This window comes from Chlorocebus sabaeus, chromosome 11 (assembly GCF_047675955.1).
Source record: "Chlorocebus sabaeus isolate Y175 chromosome 11, mChlSab1.0.hap1, whole genome shotgun sequence".
Classification (NCBI taxonomy): Eukaryota; Metazoa; Chordata; class Mammalia; order Primates; family Cercopithecidae; genus Chlorocebus; species Chlorocebus sabaeus.
The window spans coordinates 117,498,441-117,518,886 of record NC_132914.1 but is presented as its reverse complement, the minus strand read 5'-3'; the positions used below and the strand labels follow the sequence as shown (position 1 = coordinate 117,518,886).

General features: G+C 47.5%; 1 protein-coding gene across 1 annotated transcript; it reads left to right on the top strand.

Annotated features, from left to right (window-relative positions):
- Positions 1 to 5,930: 5,930 nt before the first annotated feature.
- Positions 5,931 to 12,577, top strand: PLA2G1B (phospholipase A2 group IB). The gene is made up of 4 exons (XM_008004933.3): positions 5,931 to 6,091; positions 8,294 to 8,453; positions 9,266 to 9,393; positions 12,375 to 12,577. Exons 1-4 carry the CDS (start codon positions 6,058 to 6,060, stop codon positions 12,497 to 12,499), a joined length of 447 nt encoding a protein of 148 aa, XP_008003124.3. The 5' UTR covers positions 5,931 to 6,057; the 3' UTR covers positions 12,500 to 12,577.
- The last annotated feature ends 7,869 nt before the right edge of the window (positions 12,578 to 20,446 follow it).

The window sequence follows — 20,446 nt, the reverse complement described above, 5'->3', positions numbered from 1 at the left end:
CCACTGCACTCCAGCCTGGGTGACAGAACCAGACATCATCTCAAAAAAAAAAAAAGAGAGAGAGAGTGAGCACAGATTTCAGATCCTATACCCAACCTGCATGTATTATGTTCCAATAATCTGTATTACTTTTTTTTTTTTTTTTGAAACAGGGTCTCCCTCTGTTGCCCAGGCTGGAGTAGAGTGGTGCAATCACAGCACAATGTAGGCCTTGAATTCCTGACAAGCAATCCTCCCGCCTCAGCTTCCCGAGTAGCTGGGATTATAAGCCTGAGCCATCATGCCAGGGCTATATCACTCTTCAAGTTTTCCAGGGGAGTCCAGGGATCAGTCAAGTTTGGGAACCACTAGCTACATTATCCCTTCTCTGGATAGATGGGGAGGTAGACAGTGCCATTGTAGCAGTTAGGAGGCTGTCAGGAAGATCCGGACACTGAGGATGGTGGCTTTGGGAGTGGAAAAAGTTTTCATTAAACTGGTATATTGCCGGGCGCAGTGGCTCACGCCTGTAATCCCAGCACTTTGGGAGGCCGAGGCAGGCGGATCACGAGGTCAGGAGATCGAGAACATCCTGGCTAACACAGTGAAACCCCATCACTACTAAAAAACACAAAAAAATTAGCCGGGTGTGGTGGCGGGTGCCTGTAGTCCCAGCTACTCGGGAGGCTGAGGCAGGAGAATGGCGGGAACCTGGGAGGCGGAGCTTGCAGTGAGCCAAGATCGCGCCACTGCACTCCAGCCTGGGCGACAGAGTGAGACTCCGTCTCAAAAATAAATAAATAAATAAAAAATAAATAAACCGGCATACTGCCTCAGCTTACTCCTTGGCACCTGATGGTGGGCTAGCCTATGCAAGGCTCTTAGTATCCTTCCTAGCACAGCCTCACAGCATGTTAATTGCTGCTGCTGCTGCTGCTGTTATCACTGGAGAGAGCAGGAATCAGAGGCAGGTAGACACAGGTTCAAATTTTTTCTCCACCACCTTCTAGCCATGTGACTTTGAGAAAGTTACTTAAACTCTCTGAACCTGCCTCATCATCTATAAGATGGGGAAGATGATGACAACCATCACAGCAATAATAACTATATCAGAAGAGTGTTGTTAGGCTGAAAGACAACATATGTAAAGCACAGTGCTTGCACAGTGCCAAGCGTAGAGAAACACTCAGCAAATGGTAGCTGGCAGCTGCTGTCAAGCACTTCCTAGAAACAGGAGCCTTACCCTTTAGAAGCCAAGAAGATGTGACCTTGCTAAAGTGTGGGTATGCTATCACCTGAAGGAGTCAAGAAGCTATGCTTAGCTGTTCTTTCCACTGAAGAGTGTGTTTTTCCCAGGCTGGGAGAGGTTATGCTTTGCACACCTGTGCAGGGATCTGGGGTGGTGGAAGGTCAAGGTACAAAGAGCACAGGGCCTTGGGGAGCTACCCAGTGCCCTTCCAGGTCCCTTATACTGTCACCTCTGTGGCCGGGGCCGCAGAGGTCTGGGCTGTCAGGGTTAGCATGTCTCTTTCCAGGGGCAAAGTGTTGTGGCAGCAACCTGACCCCCTCCCCACCAGGTGCTTTGTCTAAACTCCAGCACGTGGAGTTTGTCCAGATTGTCCTTAGGAAGGCTTTCATGGGCTGGGGAAGGAGGGAAGTCGTAGGTTGAACTGAATCTCTTCCTTCCTCAAGGGACTTTCTGTACTCCCTGGCCTGAGATGGTAGCATGAGAACCAAATCCAACTCTTACCTTGGTCCTGGTGTGTGACTCTGGGGCAGTCACTTAACCTCTCTCAGCCTCAGCTGTCTTCTCTATAAAATGAAGTTTGTACTTGGACCTACCTCGACCTTTGTGCCAGGTTCTTAGCATATGGGACCTGGGATGGAGTTAGCACTCGGTTAATAGTAATTCATAGCCGGGTGCAGTGCCTCACGCCTGTATTCCCAGCACTTTGGGAGACCGAGGCGGGTGGATCACTTGAGGCCAGGAGTTTGAGAACAGCCTGGCCAACATGGCAAAACACTATCTCTAATAAAAATACAAAAATTAGCCAGGCGTGGTGGCACATGCCTATAGTCCCAGCTACACAGGAGGCTGAGGCAAGAGAATCACTGGAACCAGTGAGGTGGAGGTTGCAGTTAGCCAAGATTGTGCCACTGCACTCCAGCCTGGATAAAAGGTTAATTAATAACTTTACTTGCAACCACAGCTGCTTCTCCTTCTTTGAGCCACCCCAGTCACCCACTTAGTGTCCTTCAGGCCTAAATCTAGGAGCAGTGCCTGGTCCTCTGTCTTGTTATGACCCCAAGGAACCCACATAAGAGGGACTGAAGATTTTGCTGGGCAAGGCTTCGCTGTGCTTGGGCAGACTCCACTCATTCTGGGGCTGCAGAGGCAGGGCCATTCAGTCAAGCTGATGCGGGATTCTGACCTACCCAAGGCCCCCTTCATTAGTTCTCATAGCCCCCACCTCCCATGGGGCAGCCCTGAGACAGGTTGTGTGACAATCCACAGCAGCCCTATCCAACAGAACCTTCTGGGATCATGGAAACATTCTGTGGCTGCCAATCTGGCAGCCACACACCACGTGTGTCTATGAGCCTCAAAATGTAGCTATTGTGACCAAGAAACTGAATTTTTAATGGTATTTCATTTTTATTTTTATTTATTTTTTGAGACAGGGTCTTGCTCTGTTGCCCAGGCTAGAGCGCAGTGGCACAATCTTAGCTCACTGCAACCTATGCCTCCTGAGTTCAAGTGATTCTCCTGCCTCAGCCTCCCAAGTAGCTGGGATTACAGGTGCGCACCACCACACCCGGCTAATTTTGTATTTTTAGTAGAGATGGGGTTTCACCATGTTGGTCACACTGGTCTTGAACTCCTGACCTCAGGTGATCCACCTGCCTCGGCCTCCCAAAGCGCTGGGATTGCAGGCATGAGCCACTGCGCCCGGCCCAGAAAAGAGATGATTAAACATAAAGCAGCCATGTGATGAAACAGCATTTTGCCTCTGTGGTCTTCCTCCCCTAAACCCATAACTCTAATCTAATTATGAGAAAAACATAGGACAAATTCCAATAGAGAGCTGGGCACAGTGGCTCACGCCTGTAATCCCAGCAGTTTCGGAGGCCGATGCAGGCAGATCACGAGGTCAAGAAATCAAGACCATCCTGGCCAACATGGTGAAACCTCATCTCTACTAAAAATACAAAAATTAGGGGGACGTGGTGGTGCACGCCTGTAGTCCCAGCTACTCAGGAGGCTGAGGCGGGAGAATCACTTCAACCCGGGAGGCAGAGGTTGCAGTGAGCCGAGATCACACCACCGCACTCCAGCCTGGTGACAGAGTGAGACTCCGTCTCAAAAATAAATAAAAATAAATAAATAAAAATCAGCTGGGCGCAGTGGCATGTGCCTGTAATCCCAGCTACTCAGAGGCTGAGGCACAAAAATCACTTGAACCTGGGAGAAAGAAGTTGCAGTGAGCCGAGATTGTGCCACTGCACTCCAGCCTGGGCAACAGAGTGAGACTCCAACACACACACACACACACACACACACACACACACAAATTCCAAGAGAGGGTCATCCTGACCAATACTCCTCAAAACTATCAAGGTTGCTGGGCACAGTGGCTCATGCCTGTGATCCCAATGCTTTGGGAGGCTTAGATGGGAGGCTCACTTGAGGCCAGGAGTTCAAGACCAGCCTGGGCAACATAGGGAGACGCCTTGTCTCCAAAAAAAAATTTTTTTTGATATGGAGTCTTGCTCTGTCGCCCAGGCTGGAGTCCAGTGGAGCAATCCTGGCTCACTGCAAGCTCCGCCTCCTGGGTTCCCGCCATTCTTCTACCTCAGCCTCCCGAGTTGCTGGGACTACAGGTGCCCGCCACTGCGCCCGGCTTATTTTTTTATTTTTAGTAGAGACGGGGTTTCACCGTGTTAGCCAGGATGGTCTCCATCACCTGACCTTGTGATCTGCCTGCCTCGGCCTCCCAAAGTGCTGGGATTACAGGTGTGAGCCACTGTGCCCGGCCCAAAAAAATTTTTTCAATTAGCCAGGTGTGGTGACACATGTCTGTAGTCCCCACTAATCGGGACGCTGAGGCGGGAGGATTGCTTGAGCCCAGGAGGTTGAGGCTGCAGTGAGCCATGATCGTGTCACTGCACATCAGCCTGGGAAACAGAGCGATACTTTGCCTCTAAGAACAAAACAAAACAAAACAAAAACAGATAAATAAATTAACCAGGCCCTCCTTACCCCACGGGGTTGTTGTAGAGGTCACATAGAAACAGAAGAGCACCAAGTTAACCAATTATAAATCTATAGAGAGAGAAGCAGATCAGAGACCAGGCAAGGCGGCTCAAGCCTGTAATCCCAGCACTTTGGGAAGCTGAGGCGTGTGGATCACCTGAGGTCAGGAGTTTGAGACCAGCCTGACCAACATGGTGAAACCTTGTCTGTACAAAAAATACAAAAATTATCCAGGTATGGTGGCAGGTGCCTATAATTCCCAGCTACATGGGAGGCTGAGGCAGGAGAATTGCCTGAACCTGGGAGGTGGAGTTTGCAGTGAGCCGAGATTGTGCCACTGCACTCCAGCCTGGGCGATGAGAGCAAAACTCTGTCTCAAAAAAAAAAAAAAAAGAGAGAGAGAAGCAGATGAGCAGTTACCAGGGGCTGAGGGAGTGTGACTGCTAATGGGCACAGGGTTTCTTTCTGGAGTGATGAAAATGTTCTGGAACCCCGTACAGGTGATGGTTGCACAACACTGTGAAGGTACTAAATGCCAATGAATTGTTTACTTAAACGTGGTTATGTTATATGAATTCCACCAAAACAATGTTATATCAATATTTGATGTAACAGTTCTTTTTTTTTTTTTTTTTTTTTTTGAGATAGAGTTTTGCTCTTGTTCCCCAGGCTAGAGTACAGTGGCGCCATCTCAGCTCACCGCAACCTCTCCAGGGTTCAAGCCATTCTCCAGCCTCAGCATTCCGAGCAGCTGGGATTACAGGCATGCGCCACCACACCTGGCTAATTTTGTATTTTTAGTAGAGACGGGGTTTCTCCATGTTGGTCAGGCTGGTCTCGAACTCCCCAACTCAGGTGATCTGCCGCCTCGGCCTCCCAAAGTGCGGGGATTACAGGCGTGAGCCACTGCGCCTGGCCTCTGATATGCCAGTTCTAATGTCCTTTAGTATTCTATAAGTTAGACCCAGGCCTTTGGAATCCAAAGCCCAGGTTCTTCTCACAAACCCACACTGCAGAGGGGAGTGGTGGGATAAAATAAACCCTGTGTCTTGGAATCAGACAGATCTAAACTGGAGCCCTATTTTGTCATCTGCCAACTGTGTGATCTTGGGCAAGTTACCGCACCTCTCTGAACCTGCCTCTTCATCTGCAAGCTGCATGACTGATGGGACTATTCAACTAGACCCAGTGCACAGATTCAGGCACTTGATGAGACATGGAGGCTGCAGGCAGCAGCAATTTTTTTTTTTTTTTTTTGAAATAGGGTCTCACTCTGCTGCAGAGGCTCAGTCACGGTTCATTGCAGCCTTGACCTCCCTAGATCACGAGATCCTCCCACCTCAGCCCCCTGAGTTGCTGGGATCACAGGTGCAATCCATCACCACACCTGGTTAACTTTTTTTTAAAAAAAAAAAAAAGATGAGGTCTCTCTATGTTGCCCAGGCTGCACTTCCTTCTTGTCTCCCTTATCCCAGCGTCCGACTGAACTGATGGCTTTGCTTTCCCCAACCAGCCCATGAAGCTGGGCTGAGTACAAAGTGGTGGCTATGAGGGTCAAGATTGTAAGCTCTGAAAACTCCAGAAACCATCCCTTTGGTTAACAGTTGCTAAGGACAAATGCATAACATGTTTTCCAATGATCCCTTGCTGGCAAATCGTCAGGGTCATTCCTGCAACAGATTCAAGGCCAGCCCCAGACTCAGCCAAGAGCAAAGCAAAGCAAACACTCCAGCCTTATCTGGGCAGGGGTGTGTGGAGACTGACTATAAGACTATAACCGAAACTGGTCATCTCAGTTCTCCTCTCACCTCCTTGACTGCAAGATGAAACTGCTTGTGCTGGCTGTGCTGCTCACAGGTAGGCAAGTCTCCTGGGCTCGCCTTTCTCTCCCAAGCGAGCTAAGATCTAACGCCTCCGGAATGGGGGCCACAGGCCACAGTAGACAGGGCTGGTCAGCCCCGCAGTCTCAATTCAAGGTTCCCAGTGGGGCTTAAGGGCTCCTCTATTGGGGTTCCCTCAAGGCTGGCACCTTTTCAACCTGCAAGTCTGAACTCAGATTGCCTGAGCTAAGAAAGCTTGTCTTTATTTTCTTTTTTCCAGACAGGGTCTTGCTCTATCACCCAGGCTGGAGTTCGGTGGCGTGATCATAGCTCACCGCAGCTTCCAACTCGTGGGCTCAAGTGATCCTCTCACCTTAGTCAACTAAGTAGTTAGGCCAACCTCCCATTTATTTTATTTTATTTTATGTTATTATTTTAATTTTTATTTCACTTTATTTTATTTTTGAGACAGGGGCTCACTCTGTCACCCAGGCTGGAGTGCAGTGGCGTGATCTCAGATCACTACAACCTCCGCCTCCTGGGTTCAAATAATTCTCTTGCCTCTGCCTCTCAAGTAGCTGGGACTTGTAGCTCTCAAGTAACTGGCACACACCACCATGCCCGGCTAATTTTTTTTGTATTTTTTTAGTAGAGACAGGTTTTCACCATGTTGGCCAGGTTGGCTGACCTCCCTTTCAGTTTCTCCTCATCCTGCTCTATCTTTCCCCTTTCTAATGGAGTATCCAGTTTCCTTACTTATCACATTTATTATTATTATTATTTTTTTTTTTTGAGACAGAGTCTTGCTCTGTCGCCCAGGCTGGAGTACAGTGGTGCGATCTTGGCTCACTGCAAGCTCCGCCTCCCGGGTTCACGTCATTCTCCTGCCTCAGCCTCCCCAGTAGCTGGGACTAAAAGCGCCTGCCACCATGCCCGGCTAATTTTTTTGTATTTTTTTTTTTTTTTTTTTTTTTTTTTTTTGAGACGGAGTCTTGCTCTGTCACCCGGGCTGGAGTGCAGAGGCCGGATCTCAGCTCACTGCAAGCTCCGCCTCCCGGGTTTACGCCATTCTCCTGCCTCAGCCTCCCGAGTAGCGGGGACTACAGGCGCCCGCCACCTCGCCCGGCTAGTTTTTTGTGTTTTTAGTAGAGACGGGGTTTCACTGTGTTAGCCAGGATGGTCTCGATCTCCTGACCTCGTGATCCGCCCATCTCGGCCTCCCAAAGTGCTGGGATTACAGGCTTGAGCCACCGCGCCCGGCCTTTTTTTGTATTTTTAATAAAGACGGGATTTCACCGTGTTGGCCAGGATGGTCTCTATCTCCTGACCTCGTGATTTCCCTGCCTCGGCCTCCCAAAGTGGTGGGATTACAGGCGTGAGCCACCGCGCCCAGCCTTATCACATTTATTATTGTTTTTCTCTCCCACTAGGTTGTAAGCTTCATGAGGTTAGAGAGTATTATTATTATTATATCTGTTCACTGCTATATCTCTAGCTCCTGGGACACAGCCTGGCATGTAGTAAGTGCTCAATAAATATTCACTGGATAAACAATGCAGATAGTTTAAAACTATCTGGCCTAGGGAGGCTGAGGCAGGAGAATGGCATGAACCCAGGAGGTGGAGTTTGCAATGAGCCGAGATCGTGCCACTGCACTCCAGCATGGGTGATAGAGCGAGACTCCATCTCAAAACAAACAAACAAACAAAAACTATCAGGCCTAGCTGGGTGGCACATGCCTGTAATCCTAGCACACTTTGGGAGACTGAGGCCGTAGGATCCCTTGAGTCCAGGAGCCCAGAGACCAGCCTGGGCAATATGGCAAAACCCTGTATCCACAAACAACACAAAACATTACTGGGGTGTGGTGGCCCATGCTTGTAGTCCCAGCTACTTGGAAGACTGAGTTACAGCGAGCCATGATTGCACCACTGCACTCTCCCGGGAGCAACAGAGTGAGATCCAAAAAGAAGAAGAAGAAGAATATACACACACACACACACACACACACACACACACACACACACACACACAAACTTTATATATATAAAGTTTTCATTTAAAAAAAAAAAAAAACCTCTACCCACTTTCACGTCACCAGGTTCCTGGGTCCGATGATCTTCGGAGGAGGCAGCTGGCAGGGGTCAGGGAGGCAGCATGGGGCCCGGGGGAGCAGGAAGGCAGTGTGTCCCCGGGGTGCTGGCAGACGGATTTGAACTCTGGCTATGTCTTCTTGCAGTGGCTGCCGCCGAGAGCGGCATCAGCTCTCGGGCCGTGTGGCAGTTCCGCAAACTGATCAAGTGTGTGATCCCGGGGAGCAGCCCCTACTTGGAATACAACAACTACGGCTGCTACTGTGGCTTGGGGGGCTCAGGCACCCCCGTGGATGAATTGGACAAGTAAGTGATCCGCCTGGAGGAAAACTGGAGTGCCTGCCGGGGGCGGGGCGGGGCATACGCCAAGGATCTCATGAGGCATACAAAGGGGACTTGCATATCTGCTAAGGATAACATATTTTCACCTCTTGTCATATAAAGAAATACGTTCCAAGAGGACCCTGTAGCGAACGCTCCCCGTTAGAGATGGAAACAATGACCGACCTGCAAAACAGTGGGAGATGCTGCCCTCCAGTGGCAGAATGTGGCAACAGTAAACATCACAGCAACAATCCACGTGTCATTTTCTAGCAGCGGTTAAGTGTCACACTGCACCTTCTGATTACAGGATTTTACTGTATGCTTGCAACCATGTTAAAAATCGCTTTCAGGCCAAGCGCAGTGGCTCATGCCTGTTATCCCAGCACTTTGGGAGGCCAAGGCGGGTGGATCACTTGAGGTCAGGAGTTCAAGGCCAGCCAGGCCAACATGGTGAAACCCTGTCTCTACCAAAAACACAAAAATTAGCCGGACGTGGTGGTGAGCGCCTGTAATCCCAGCAACTTGGGAGACTGAGTCGGAGGTTGCAGTGAGCCAAGATCGTGCCACTGCAGTCCAGCCTGGGTAACAGAGCAAGATTCTGCCTCGGGAAAAAAAAAAAAAAATGCTTCCAATAAATATATGATAAAAGGACTTATATTTTTTCAAGTCATAGGATCATTTCTCCTGGAGCATCTTGGCGAAGTCATCCCCACCTGTTCCTGAGAGTGGGCAGGTGAGGGCTGACCTATTGCTCTGCCCTTACTACTATCTCAGCTGTCCCTCCCACTTTCCAGGTGCTGCCAGACACATGACAACTGCTACGACCAGGCCAAGAAGCTAAACAGCTGTAAATTTCTGCTGGACAACCCGTACACCCATACCTACTCATACTCGTGCTCTAACTCTGAGATCACCTGCAGCAGTAGGTTTACCCCTTCCTTGACCTATGAATTCTAGTAGGTTCTCAGTAGGCTGGGGGGAAATAATAATAATAACAGCCATGATTTAGTGATAATTTTCTTGGTTCTGGGCAGTGTCTCCTTTAATCCTCACAACACTATGGGATAGGTACAATTATTATCCTCGCTTAACAGATAAGAAAACTGAGGCTCAGAAGGCTGAGCTATTTGCCCAAGATCACACAGCTTGTAAGTGGTGATGGTTTGTTTTTTGTTGTTGTTATTTAGAGGCAGGGTCTTGCTCTGTCACCCAGGCATGAGCACAGTGGTGCAGCCATAGCTCACTGCAGCCTCAACCTCCTGAGCTCAAGGGATCTGCTGACCTCAGCCTCCCAAGTAGCTGGGACTACAAGCATGCACCACCATGCCTGGCTAATTTTTAAATTTTTTTGTAGAGATGGGGTCACACTACATTGGCCAGGCTGGGCTTGAACTCCTGGCTTCAAGCAATCCTCCCACCTTGGCCTCCCAAAGTGCTGGGATTACAGGCATGAGCTACCATGCCTGGCCACTTATTTCTTTATATTGCATCTTTCCAATAGAATGTAAGATCCACAGAACAGGGATTACTGTCTATTTTCTTCCTTTTTTTTTTTTTTTTTTTTGAGACAGAGTCTCACTCCATCACCACAACCTCCACTCAGCTCACCGCAATCTCTGCCTCCCAGGTTCAAGCAATTCTCCTGCCTAAGCCTCCTGAGTAGCTGGAATTACAAGCGTGCACCACCATGCTCTGCTAATTTTTTGTATTTTTAGTAGAGACGGGGTTTTACCATATTGCCCAGGCTGGTCTCAAACTCCTGACCTCAAGTGATCTGCCTGCCTTGGCCTCCCAAAGTGCTGGAATTATAGGCATGAGCCACCATGCCTGGCCGATTACTGTCTATTTTCTTTATTGCTATATCCCCAGATCTAGAGCAGTGCCTGGCATATAGTAGGTGCTCAGTAAATAATTGATGAATGCATAGCCTAGATATGCATTCGTTTTCTTTTTTTAAAACAATCTTGACAGCTTTGCAGAATAGACACAATCTTGCATTCTGCCTTTTCACTTATCACCTTGTCATGACTTTTTCATATTGCCTCAGACCTTTATTGTTTCTATTTTTTCCATTGTTACTATTTTAATCACTGAATAATATGGCTTAATTTGCTTATACATCCTCCTGTTCCACTTCAGAAGGCCAAATTTACAAATCTGTTGAAAGCTATGAACCCTCTCCCCAGGGAAATACATGTATGTATACACACACACACACACACACACACACACACAATTTCTTTTTAATGTTTGCAACTAGGACAAGAAACCTGCAGTAGAGGACGTTTGTTCATATTAATTAAAAATAACTCAGTTGGGCACAGTGACTCATGCTTATAATCCCAGTACTTTGGAAGCCCAAGGTGGGCGGATCACTTGAGGTGAGGAGTTCGAGACCAGCCTGGTCAATATGGTGAAACCCCAACTCTACTAAAAATACAAAAATTAGCCAGGTGTAGTGATGCACACCTGTAGTCCCAGCTACTTGGGAGGCTGAGGCAAGAGAATTGCTTGAACCTGGGAGGCGGAGGTTGCAGTGGCCGAGATCACACCACTGCACTCCAGCCTGGGTGACAGAGTGAGACTCTGTCTCAAAAAAATAAATAAATAAAATAAAGTATTGGAGAGAAACAAAACTAATAAGATTCCTAAAGGTAAGCAGAGATACATAAATTACATGTAATAAAGTTTAAATGCATTTTAAATGTAATCTTATTGTTTATTTTAGTTACAAAAGTAAACAAGCCAAAAATAATGCAACTTTACATAAATATCTATTTTGGAAACTTTACATAAATATCTATTTTGGAAAGTGGAAGGCATCTATAATCCCACTACCCAAAGATAACCAGTTACATATTCCTCCAGATTTTTGGGACATACACTAGCTTTTTTTATTTGGGAAAATTTCCATGTGCAGGCATACCTAATTTTTCTAAATGTCTATGTAGTATTCAATTCAAGGATGTTCTGTAATTTTAAAAATACACGCTTTAACGTAGAGAAACTAGGCTGGGCATGGTGGCTGAAGCCTGTATTCCAGCACTTTGGGAGGCTGAGGCAGGTGGATCACTTGAGGTCTGGAGTTCGAGACCAGCCTGGCCAACATGGTGAAACTCCCTCTGTATTAAAAATACAAAAATTAGCTGGGCATGGTGGCAAGCACCTGTAGTCCCAGCTACTCGGGAGGCTGAGGCAGGAGTATTACTTGAACCCAGGAGACGGAAGTTGCAGTGAGCTGAAATCACGCTATTGCACTCCAGCCTGGGCAACAAGAGGGAAACTCTATCTTAAAAACAAAACAAAACAAAACAAAAAAACACAAGATGCCCAGATAAATTTTTTTTTTTTTTTTTTTTTTGAGACGGAGTCTCGCTCTGTCGCCCAGACTGGAGTGCAGTGACCGGATCTCAGCTCACAGCAAGCTCCGCCTCCCGGGTTTACGCCATTCTCCTGCCTCAGCCTCCCGAGTAGCTGGGACTACAGGCGCCCGCCACCACACCCGGCTAGTTTTTTGTATTTTTTAGTAGAGACGGGGTTTCACCGTGTTAGCCAGGATGGTCTCGATCTCCTGACCTTGTGATCCGCCCGTCTCGGCCTCCCAAAGTGCTGGGATTACAGGCTTGAGCCACCGCGCCCGGCCTGATGCCCAGATAAATTTGACTCTCAGCTAAGCAATGGATAATTTTTTGGGGGGTATATGTCCCAAATATTGCATTCATTGTTTATCTTAAAGTCAAATTTAACTGGGCATCCTGATGTATTTGTATTCGCTTAATCTGTTAGCCCTAAATGTGCATCAGTGGAATGGCTGCCGGCTTGTTGCAGTTAATTCTTCTTGCCCCTGGATTGTACAAAACAGGGTCCACCTTGGCTCAGTCCTCTCCTCTTGTCCCTCTCCAGGCAAAAACAAAGAGTGTGAGGCCTTCATTTGCAACTGCGACCGCAATGCTGCCATCTGCTTTTCAAAAGCTCCATATAACAAGGAACACAAGAATCTGGACACCAAGAAGTATTGTCAGAGTTGAATATCACCTCTCAAAAGCATCACCTCTACCTGCCTCAACTCACACTGTGCCCTCCAATAAAGCACCTTGTTGAAAGACCTCATGTTTGGATATTGTTTTATTCTCTCTCTATAAACTAGGTCTCTGCCTAGTCTTTTATTTACATTTATTTATTTATTTATTTATTTATTTATTTTGAGGCGGATTCTTGCTCTGTCGCCCAAGCTGGAGTGCAGTGACGCGACCTTGGCTCACTGCAACCTCTGCCTCCCAGGCTCAAGCGATCCTCCCGCCTCATCCTCCCAGGTAGCTGGGACCACAGGCATGCACCACCATGCCTGGCTAATTTTTGTATTTTTTTGTAGAGACAGAGTTTCACCATGTTGCCCTGGCTGGGCTCAAACTCCTGAGCTTAAACGATCCACAGGGCTCGGCCTCGCAAAGTGTTGGGATTACACGCGTGAGCCGCTGCGCCTGGCTACTCTGCCTAGTCTTTTGTAAATATCATTTCTTCCAGCCTTGGAAGCTAAGTGGAATTAGAAAGACACTTCCAGGAAGCAAGCAAGCACCTTGAAACCTGAGTAATGATTAACAATCACCATCTACGAATTATTTACTCTGTACCAGGACTGTGTGTCCGTAAATCCTCTTGACAGCCCTATGAGGTATTGGCACTATTAGCAAATATTATTTTCCTATACTGAGGCTCAACAGGAGAGGTCACTTTTCCAGAGCTATCATCTAGTAAGCAGCAGAGAAGGAATTTGAACCAAGCAAGTCTAACAACAGAAAACACATGCTGAACCACTGCCCTTCCCTGTCTGAAGTGGTAGGCTTTCGTTTGAGTCAGACCTTGCCCCCATCTCATGATTCTGCTTTCATTTTCAACTGTATTAAACCATTTTTCTTCAACGACTTTCTTTTCTAAATAAAAGACTTCACCACACTCTACAAGCTAATTTTGACACTATAGTCATGAAATATAATAAACATTAACAAGCTGGGCATGGTGGCACGCACCTATGGTCCTAGCTACTCAAGAGGCTGAGGCAGGAGGATCTCTTGATCCCGGGAGTTTGAGGCTGCAGTGAGCTATGATCACATCACTGCACTCCAGCCTGGGTGAAAGAGTGAGACCCTGTTTCAAGCTACTAGGGAGGCTGAGGTGGAAGGATCCCCTGAGCCCAGGAGCTGGAGGCTGCAGTGAGCTGTCATCATGCCACTCACTCCAGGCTGGGTGACAGAGAGACACGCTATCTCAAACACACACACACACAAAACCCAAACAAAAACAAAACAAAACAAAAAACCAATAACAGCTTGCATTTCTTGAGCACTTATTGCATACTTCCTTGTTCTGAGTTTTCCACATCTCATCTCATTAAATGTTCAAACCAGTTCTGTGATATTGATATGTTGATATTTCATGGATGAGGAACTACAAATTCAGAGAAGTTAAGTCATTTGTCCAAGATCACACAAATGGCAAGATCAGGATTTGGCCAGGTCTGTCTGATGGCAGTGCCCGAGCTCTTAACCACTAAGTCACTCAGTTCAATTCCTCTGTTAGTATTTATGACTACATTGACATTGAAATTCACCAGAGCTAGGCCAGGGGCAGTGGCTTACGCCTGTAATCCCAGAACTTTGAGAAGCCTAGGCGGGCAGATCACTTGAGGCCAGGAGTTTGAGACCAGCCTGGTCAACATGGCGAAACCTCATCTCTACTAAAAAATACAAAATTCAGCTGGGCATGGTGGCGTGCACCTGTAATCCCAGCTACTCGGGAGACTGAGACAGAAGAATCGCTTGAATCCTGGAGGCAAAGGTAGAAGTGAGCCGAGATCACGTCACTGCACTCCAGCCTGGGTGACAGAGTAAGACTCTGTCTCAAAAAAAAAAAAAAAAAGCGAAGTTGAGAAAAGACCATAGGAACTATCAAAAGGCACCATTAAGCAGTTTCAGACCACTGGAAACTGACAGAACAGCCACCACTTCTGGATGTGTGGTAGGCAGTAAAAGACCTTCTTCCATTTGAAGAAAGGAGTGTGTGTGGACTTATCTTTTGGCATAATTACTCCCTCGTTTTATTTATTTATTTATTTATTTAATTTTTTGAGATGGATTCTCACTCTGTCACCAGGCTGGAGTGCAGTGGCGCAATCTCGGCTCACTGTAACCTCTGCCTCCCGGGTTCAAGCGATTCCCCTGCCTCAGCCTCCTCAGTAGCTGGGACTACAGGTGTGCACCACGACGCCCAGCTAATTTTTTGTATTTTAATAGAGATGGGGTTTCATCATGTTGGCCAGGATGGTCTCGATCTCCTGACCTCGTGATCTGCCCACCTTGGCCTCCCAAAGTGCTGGGATTACAGACGTGTGCCACCGTGCCCGGCCCCTCATTTTAGTCATCCATCCAATGACTATTTACTGAACACTTACTCTGGGCCAGGAACCATACAAAATGCTGAGGATACAATGTATTTGGGGCTGACCACAAGACAATGATTTAGTGTTAGTATCTGTCTACAATTCAGTCTGCCCTGAGGCTTTTTTTCCTACTCTTCAAACAGGCATCGTTATATATATTACGCTGTATGCTCCAGATGGTGTCACGTCTTTTGCACAATAACCTTGTCATCCTTGAAGTTCTATAGTTGTAGGTACTGTTATATCCACATCTGATGGATAAGGAAACTGGCTTAAAGATGCAAGGGATTGCCAAAAGTCATTCCTGGGTGGCACAGCTGACCTTGGAACCCAAATCCAGATAATTCAGAGAAGTGCTATCAGATTGTGAACTTGTTGAAGGCAGAGTGAGGTGTCTTAGCCACTTTTGTTTCTCTACCTGCCTATAGGAGACACTCAATAAATGATTGCTGAATGCTAAATGAAGCGTTGGTCATCAGTGCTCAGGGTCTTTTTAATTCTTTGGCAGGCAAGAATGGAACTATTCTCAAATTCAAATTCAACAAGCATAAACTGAAGAACCCTTCTTTGCATATTGTGCTATGAAGAATTTCAAGGGATGCAAAATCAAGTTAGACCTGGCCTTAGTCTTCAACGAACTGTGAAGGCCATAAAAAAGTATTTCTTCAGTGAAAAGAAATCGCAAGTCCCTGTTGGATGGAAGAAAAGTTGGCTTTTAGGAAAATGGTGCTTACTTTTTTTTTTTTTTTAAGATGACAGAACAAACAAGAGAGAGAGCAGTCACAGGGCTACTAAAGGCCCTAAAGATATCTTATGTAAAAATCTATCTCTTGGGCCGGGTGCGGTAGCTCAGGCCTGTAAATTTCAGCACTTTGAGAAGCCGAGGCTTGCTTGAGCCCAGCCTGGACAACACAGTGAAATCCGGTCTCTACAAAAAATCAACAAGGTGTTGCATGGCTGTAGTCCCAGCTACAGGCGAGATGGGAGTATCACCTGAGCCCAGAAGGTTGAGGCTGCAGTGAGACTGCACTCTGGCCTGGGTGACAGAAAGAGACCCTATCTCAAAAAAAAAAAGAAAAAAGAAAACAAACATAAAACCAACAACAAAATAACCCACCTCTTTTTCATTATCAAGGCTCGGGAAAGAGAATAAATTCCCTTAATAATCTTTAAATGAACATTTGTATGAAAGTAGGATACGCAAAACTAATTTAATGGCTAGGATGATTTGAATGAAGAAATAAGGAAATAAGCTGGATAGAGTAATTTGATGGAGAGATTACAAATTCCAGCAACCACATTGTCTTCGCAATGTCTACCGTATCACATATGTTCGTTAAATAATTGTTCAGCGAAGTTAGTGTGACGTACTGTTTTGCCGAAGCCAAGGAGAAAAAACCACGTGGCCGTATTTACCTTTTCATGTCACGTGATGCTGCGGGCCAACCCGATCAACCTCTAGTCCACCGCCCCCATCCTCCGCCAAAGGATGATTGTGATTGGATATCTTATGAGCACGTGGCTCTCGATCTCTCTTTTCTATTGGTCAATAGCGGCCCAGCCCCCCCGGTCTACTTCTGCCCCTCCCCGGCCCAGGCCCCGCCCCTCTGGCTCTCCCGGGAAACCTGAGTCGGCGCAGGCGCAGTGGCTGGTAATGGTCAACCCACCCCCAGTGGCGTCCTCGTGAGGTGGCAGAGGGTCCTGTCTGTAGCTTCCTGGGGTCCTGGCGGCGCTCTTCTCCTGAGCCAGAATCCAGCAGGAAGGACAGAATGGGCGCTAGAGTGTGAAAAGAGGGCGAACTCACGTGGATGTGACTCTCCGGGTCGCTCTTCCCTGTCCCCCAGCTCCCCCTGCCGGTTTCCTGTGGGCATCGCCTTCATTGCTTTTATCCCGGGGACGGATTAGCGGGTAGGGAAACTGGGGTGCAGGGAACAAAGGGGAGCTGAGAGGACAGATGGCCAAGCAGAGAGGCGAGGGGATGTTGGGCGAGCCACAGGCCTCTGAGGCGCCCCAAATCTACACTTAAATTTCCACTCCCACATTGAAGGGGGAAAAAAAACCGAAGAGATTTGCTGGTCTAACCTCCATGCTTTTGTATGTTGTTTCCTACCTTTTCCTACCTGGTGAAGGCATGTTTACCTTTCAGAACCCAGCCTGGGTCACTTCTGGAAGTTTCTTGAGCTTTGTCCTTCTTCCCCAGGTACAGCTGCTGTTACCCCACCGGGTTTCTACAGCAGAAAGTCCGAGAGCGAACTCAGAACTGGACTGGCCTTCATTCCTGGCCTAGTCACCCTCTTGGTGACCTTGGGCAGGTTACCCGAAATAATAGTGCCCATATTGTAGGGTTGGGGGAATTAAGTGTGCAAATATGTTGTGTAAATGCTTTCTAAGTGCTTGTTGTATAGTAAATGTTCAATAAATATTTTCCTATGGGGAAGGAGAGGAAAGGATAATGCACTTACATTTTTCTTTAGAAAGTCTTTATTACATTAAGTAAGCCTTGGTTTGTCATCTTTTTCAATTTTTTTTTTTACTTTTTATTACTATTATTTTTACTTTATTTTATTTTATTTTATTTTTTGAGACGGAATTTTGCTCTTGTTGCCCAGGCTGGAGTGCAATGGTGCAATCTCAGCTCACTGCAACCTCCGCCTCCCAGGTTCAAACGATTCTCCTGCCTCAGCCTCCCAAGTAGCTGGGATTACAGGCGCCGGCCACCATGCCCAGCTGATTTTGTGTTTTTAGTAGAGAGGGGGTTTCACCATGTTGGTTAGGCTGGCTGGTTTCGAACTCCTGACCTTGAGTGATCCACCCACCTCGGCCTCCCAAAGTGCTGCGATTACAGACTCATGTGAGCCACCGCGCTGGGCATATTAGTAGTAGTAGTAGTAGTATTTATTTATTTATTTATTTATTTTTTTTTTTTTTTTTTTTGAGGCCGAGTCTTGCTCTGTCGCCCAGGCTGGAGTGCAGTGGCACTATCTCGGCTCACTGCAAGCTCCGCCTCCTGGGTTCACGCCATTCTCCTGCCTCAGCCTCCCGAGTAGCTGGGACTACAGGCGCCTGCCACCACGCCCGGCTAATTTTTTTGTATTTTTAGTAGAGATGGGGTTTCACCGTGTTAGCCAGGATGGTCTCGATCTCCTGACCTCGTGATCCACCCACCTCGGCCTCCCAAAGTGCTGGGATTACAGGCTTGAGCCACCGCGCCCGGCCTATTTATTTATTTTTTGAGATGGAATCTCACTCTGTCGCCCAGGCTAGAGTGCAGTGGTGCTATCTCGGCTCACTGCAAGCTCCACCTCCCAGGTTCACGCCATCCTCCTGCCTCAGCCTCCCGAGTAGCTGGGACTGCAGGCACCCACCACCATGCCCGGCTAATTTTTTGTATTTTTCAGTAGAGACGGGGTTTCACTGTGTTAGCCAGGATGGGCTCGAACTCCTGACCTCATGATCCACCTGCCTCGGCCTCCCAAAGTGCTGGGATTACCTGTGAGTCACCGCGCTGGCTTTTTTTTTTTTTTTTTTTTTTTGAGACGGAGGTTTGCTCTATCACCCAGGCCAGAGTGCAGTGGCATGATCTTGGCTTACTGCAGCCTCTGCCTCCTGGACTCAAGCAGTTCTTCAGCCTCAGCCTCCTAAGGAGTGGGATTACAGGCACTGGCCACCACGCCCGGCTAATTTTTGTATTTTTAGTAGAGACGGTTTTCACCATGTTGGCCAGGCTAGTCTGGAACTCCTGACCTCAGGTAATCGGCCCACCTCGGCCTCCCACCGAGCCCTGTTTGCAATCTTTTTTAAAAGAGACAAACAGGTACACTTTGGGAGGCCGAGGCAGATGGAGCACGAGGTCAGGAGATGGAGACCATCCTGGCTAACACGGTGAAATCCCATCTCTACTAAGAAAAAAATACAAAAAAAATTAGCCGGGCATAGTGGCGGGCGCCTGTAGACCCAGCTACTCGGGAGGCTGAGGCAGGAGAATGGCGTGAACCCGGGAGGCGGAGGTTGCAGTGAGCCGAGATTGTGCCACTGCACTCCAGCCTGGGCAAGAGAGCGAGACTCTGGTCTCAAAAAAAAAAAAGCGACAAACAGGTACACAAAAAGGAAATGAAGCTCTGGGGAAGATGATTGTGAAGTCTAGTTAAAGAAGCTGGGCGCAGTGGTTCACAATGTAATCCCAGCCCTTCGAAAGGCCAAGGTAGGCGGATCACTTCAGGCCGGAAGTTCAACATGGCGAATCCCCGTCTCTACTAAAAATACTAAAATTAGCCAGGTGTAGAGACCCACGGGTGTAATCCCAGTTACTCGGTGGCTGAGGCACAAGAATTGCTTCAACCCGGGAGATGAAAGTTGCAGCGAGCCGAGATCATGCCACTGCACTCCAGCCTGGGCTACAGAGTGAGATTCTGTCTCAAAAAAAGCACTCAGTGTGGGCCAAAGGCAGATATGATGATTTCCTTTTCCATCATCCTGTCCATCTCCTAATGATAGTGGCTGTATTTCCTTATTATGTGCCAGGTACTGTGCTACGAGCTTCACATGCATCATTGCCCTGCTTAATCTTAAAACCAACCCAATGAGGTAGCCACTATTATCTTCATCTACAAAGAGCCTGAAGTTAGACAAAAATAACTTGCCCAAGTCTTCTAACTAGTAAGTAGAAAAACTGGGATTGAGGCTGGGTAAGGTGACTCACACCTGTAATCCCAGCACTTTGGGAGACCAATGTGGGAGGATCGCTTGAGTCCAGGAGTTTGAGACCAGCCTGGGCAACATAGTGAGATCCTGTCTTTACAAAAAATTCAAAAATTTGTCCAGGCATGGTGGTACGCACCTGTAGTCCCAGCTATGTGGGAGGATTCCTTGTGCCAAGGAGGTTGAGACTGCAGTGAGCCCTGTTCCTGCCACTGCACTCCAGCCTGGGTGACAGCAAGACCCTGTCTCAAAAAAAAAAAGTTGGGGGACGTTGAAATCCAAGTGAATCTATAACCTAAGAGTTGTTTTGTTTTGTTTTTGAGACAGTCTCTGTCACCCAGGCTGGAGTGCAGTGGCACAATCTTGGCTCACTGCAGCCTCTCCCTCCCAGGTTCAAGCGATTATTGTTCCTGTGAAACCCCTCAGTACTGGGCAATCTGTGACAGGTGGTCACGCTGCCTAGGAGTGCTGGATTTCCTATTGGTCCTTCCTCTGATCCACTCAGAAAAACTTTAGTTCACTTTTGCAAAAGTAGTAGCTGGGATTACAGGTGTGCACCATCACAGCTGGCTAATTTTTGTATTTTTAGTAAAGACAGAGTTTGGCATGTTGGCCAGGCTGGTGTCAAACTCCTAGCCTCAAGTGATCCACTCATCTCGGCATCCCAAAGTGCTGAGATTACAGGCATGAGTCACCTCGCCTGACTACCTAAGAGTTTTAATTCCATGCTATATTCCTTTTCTAATAAATTGAGAAAAAGACAAAAAAAGAAAAACCTAGGCTGGGCACGATGGCTCACACCTGTAATCCCAGCACTTTGGGAGGCCAAGGCAGGCGGATT

What these genes read in the sequence shown, in the direction of transcription:
- PLA2G1B (XM_008004933.3), top strand. Translation starts at nt 6,058, where the DNA reads ATGAAACTGCTTGTGCTGGCTGTGCTGCTCACAG. An exon ending in GCTGGCTGTGCTGCTCACAG is followed by an intron (nt 6,092 to 8,293) that starts GTAGGCAAGTCT and finishes GTCTTCTTGCAG; the next exon opens with TGGCTGCCGCCGAGAGCGGC. An exon ending in CTCTGAGATCACCTGCAGCA is followed by an intron (nt 9,394 to 12,374) that starts GTAGGTTTACCC and finishes GTCCCTCTCCAG; the next exon opens with GCAAAAACAAAGAGTGTGAG.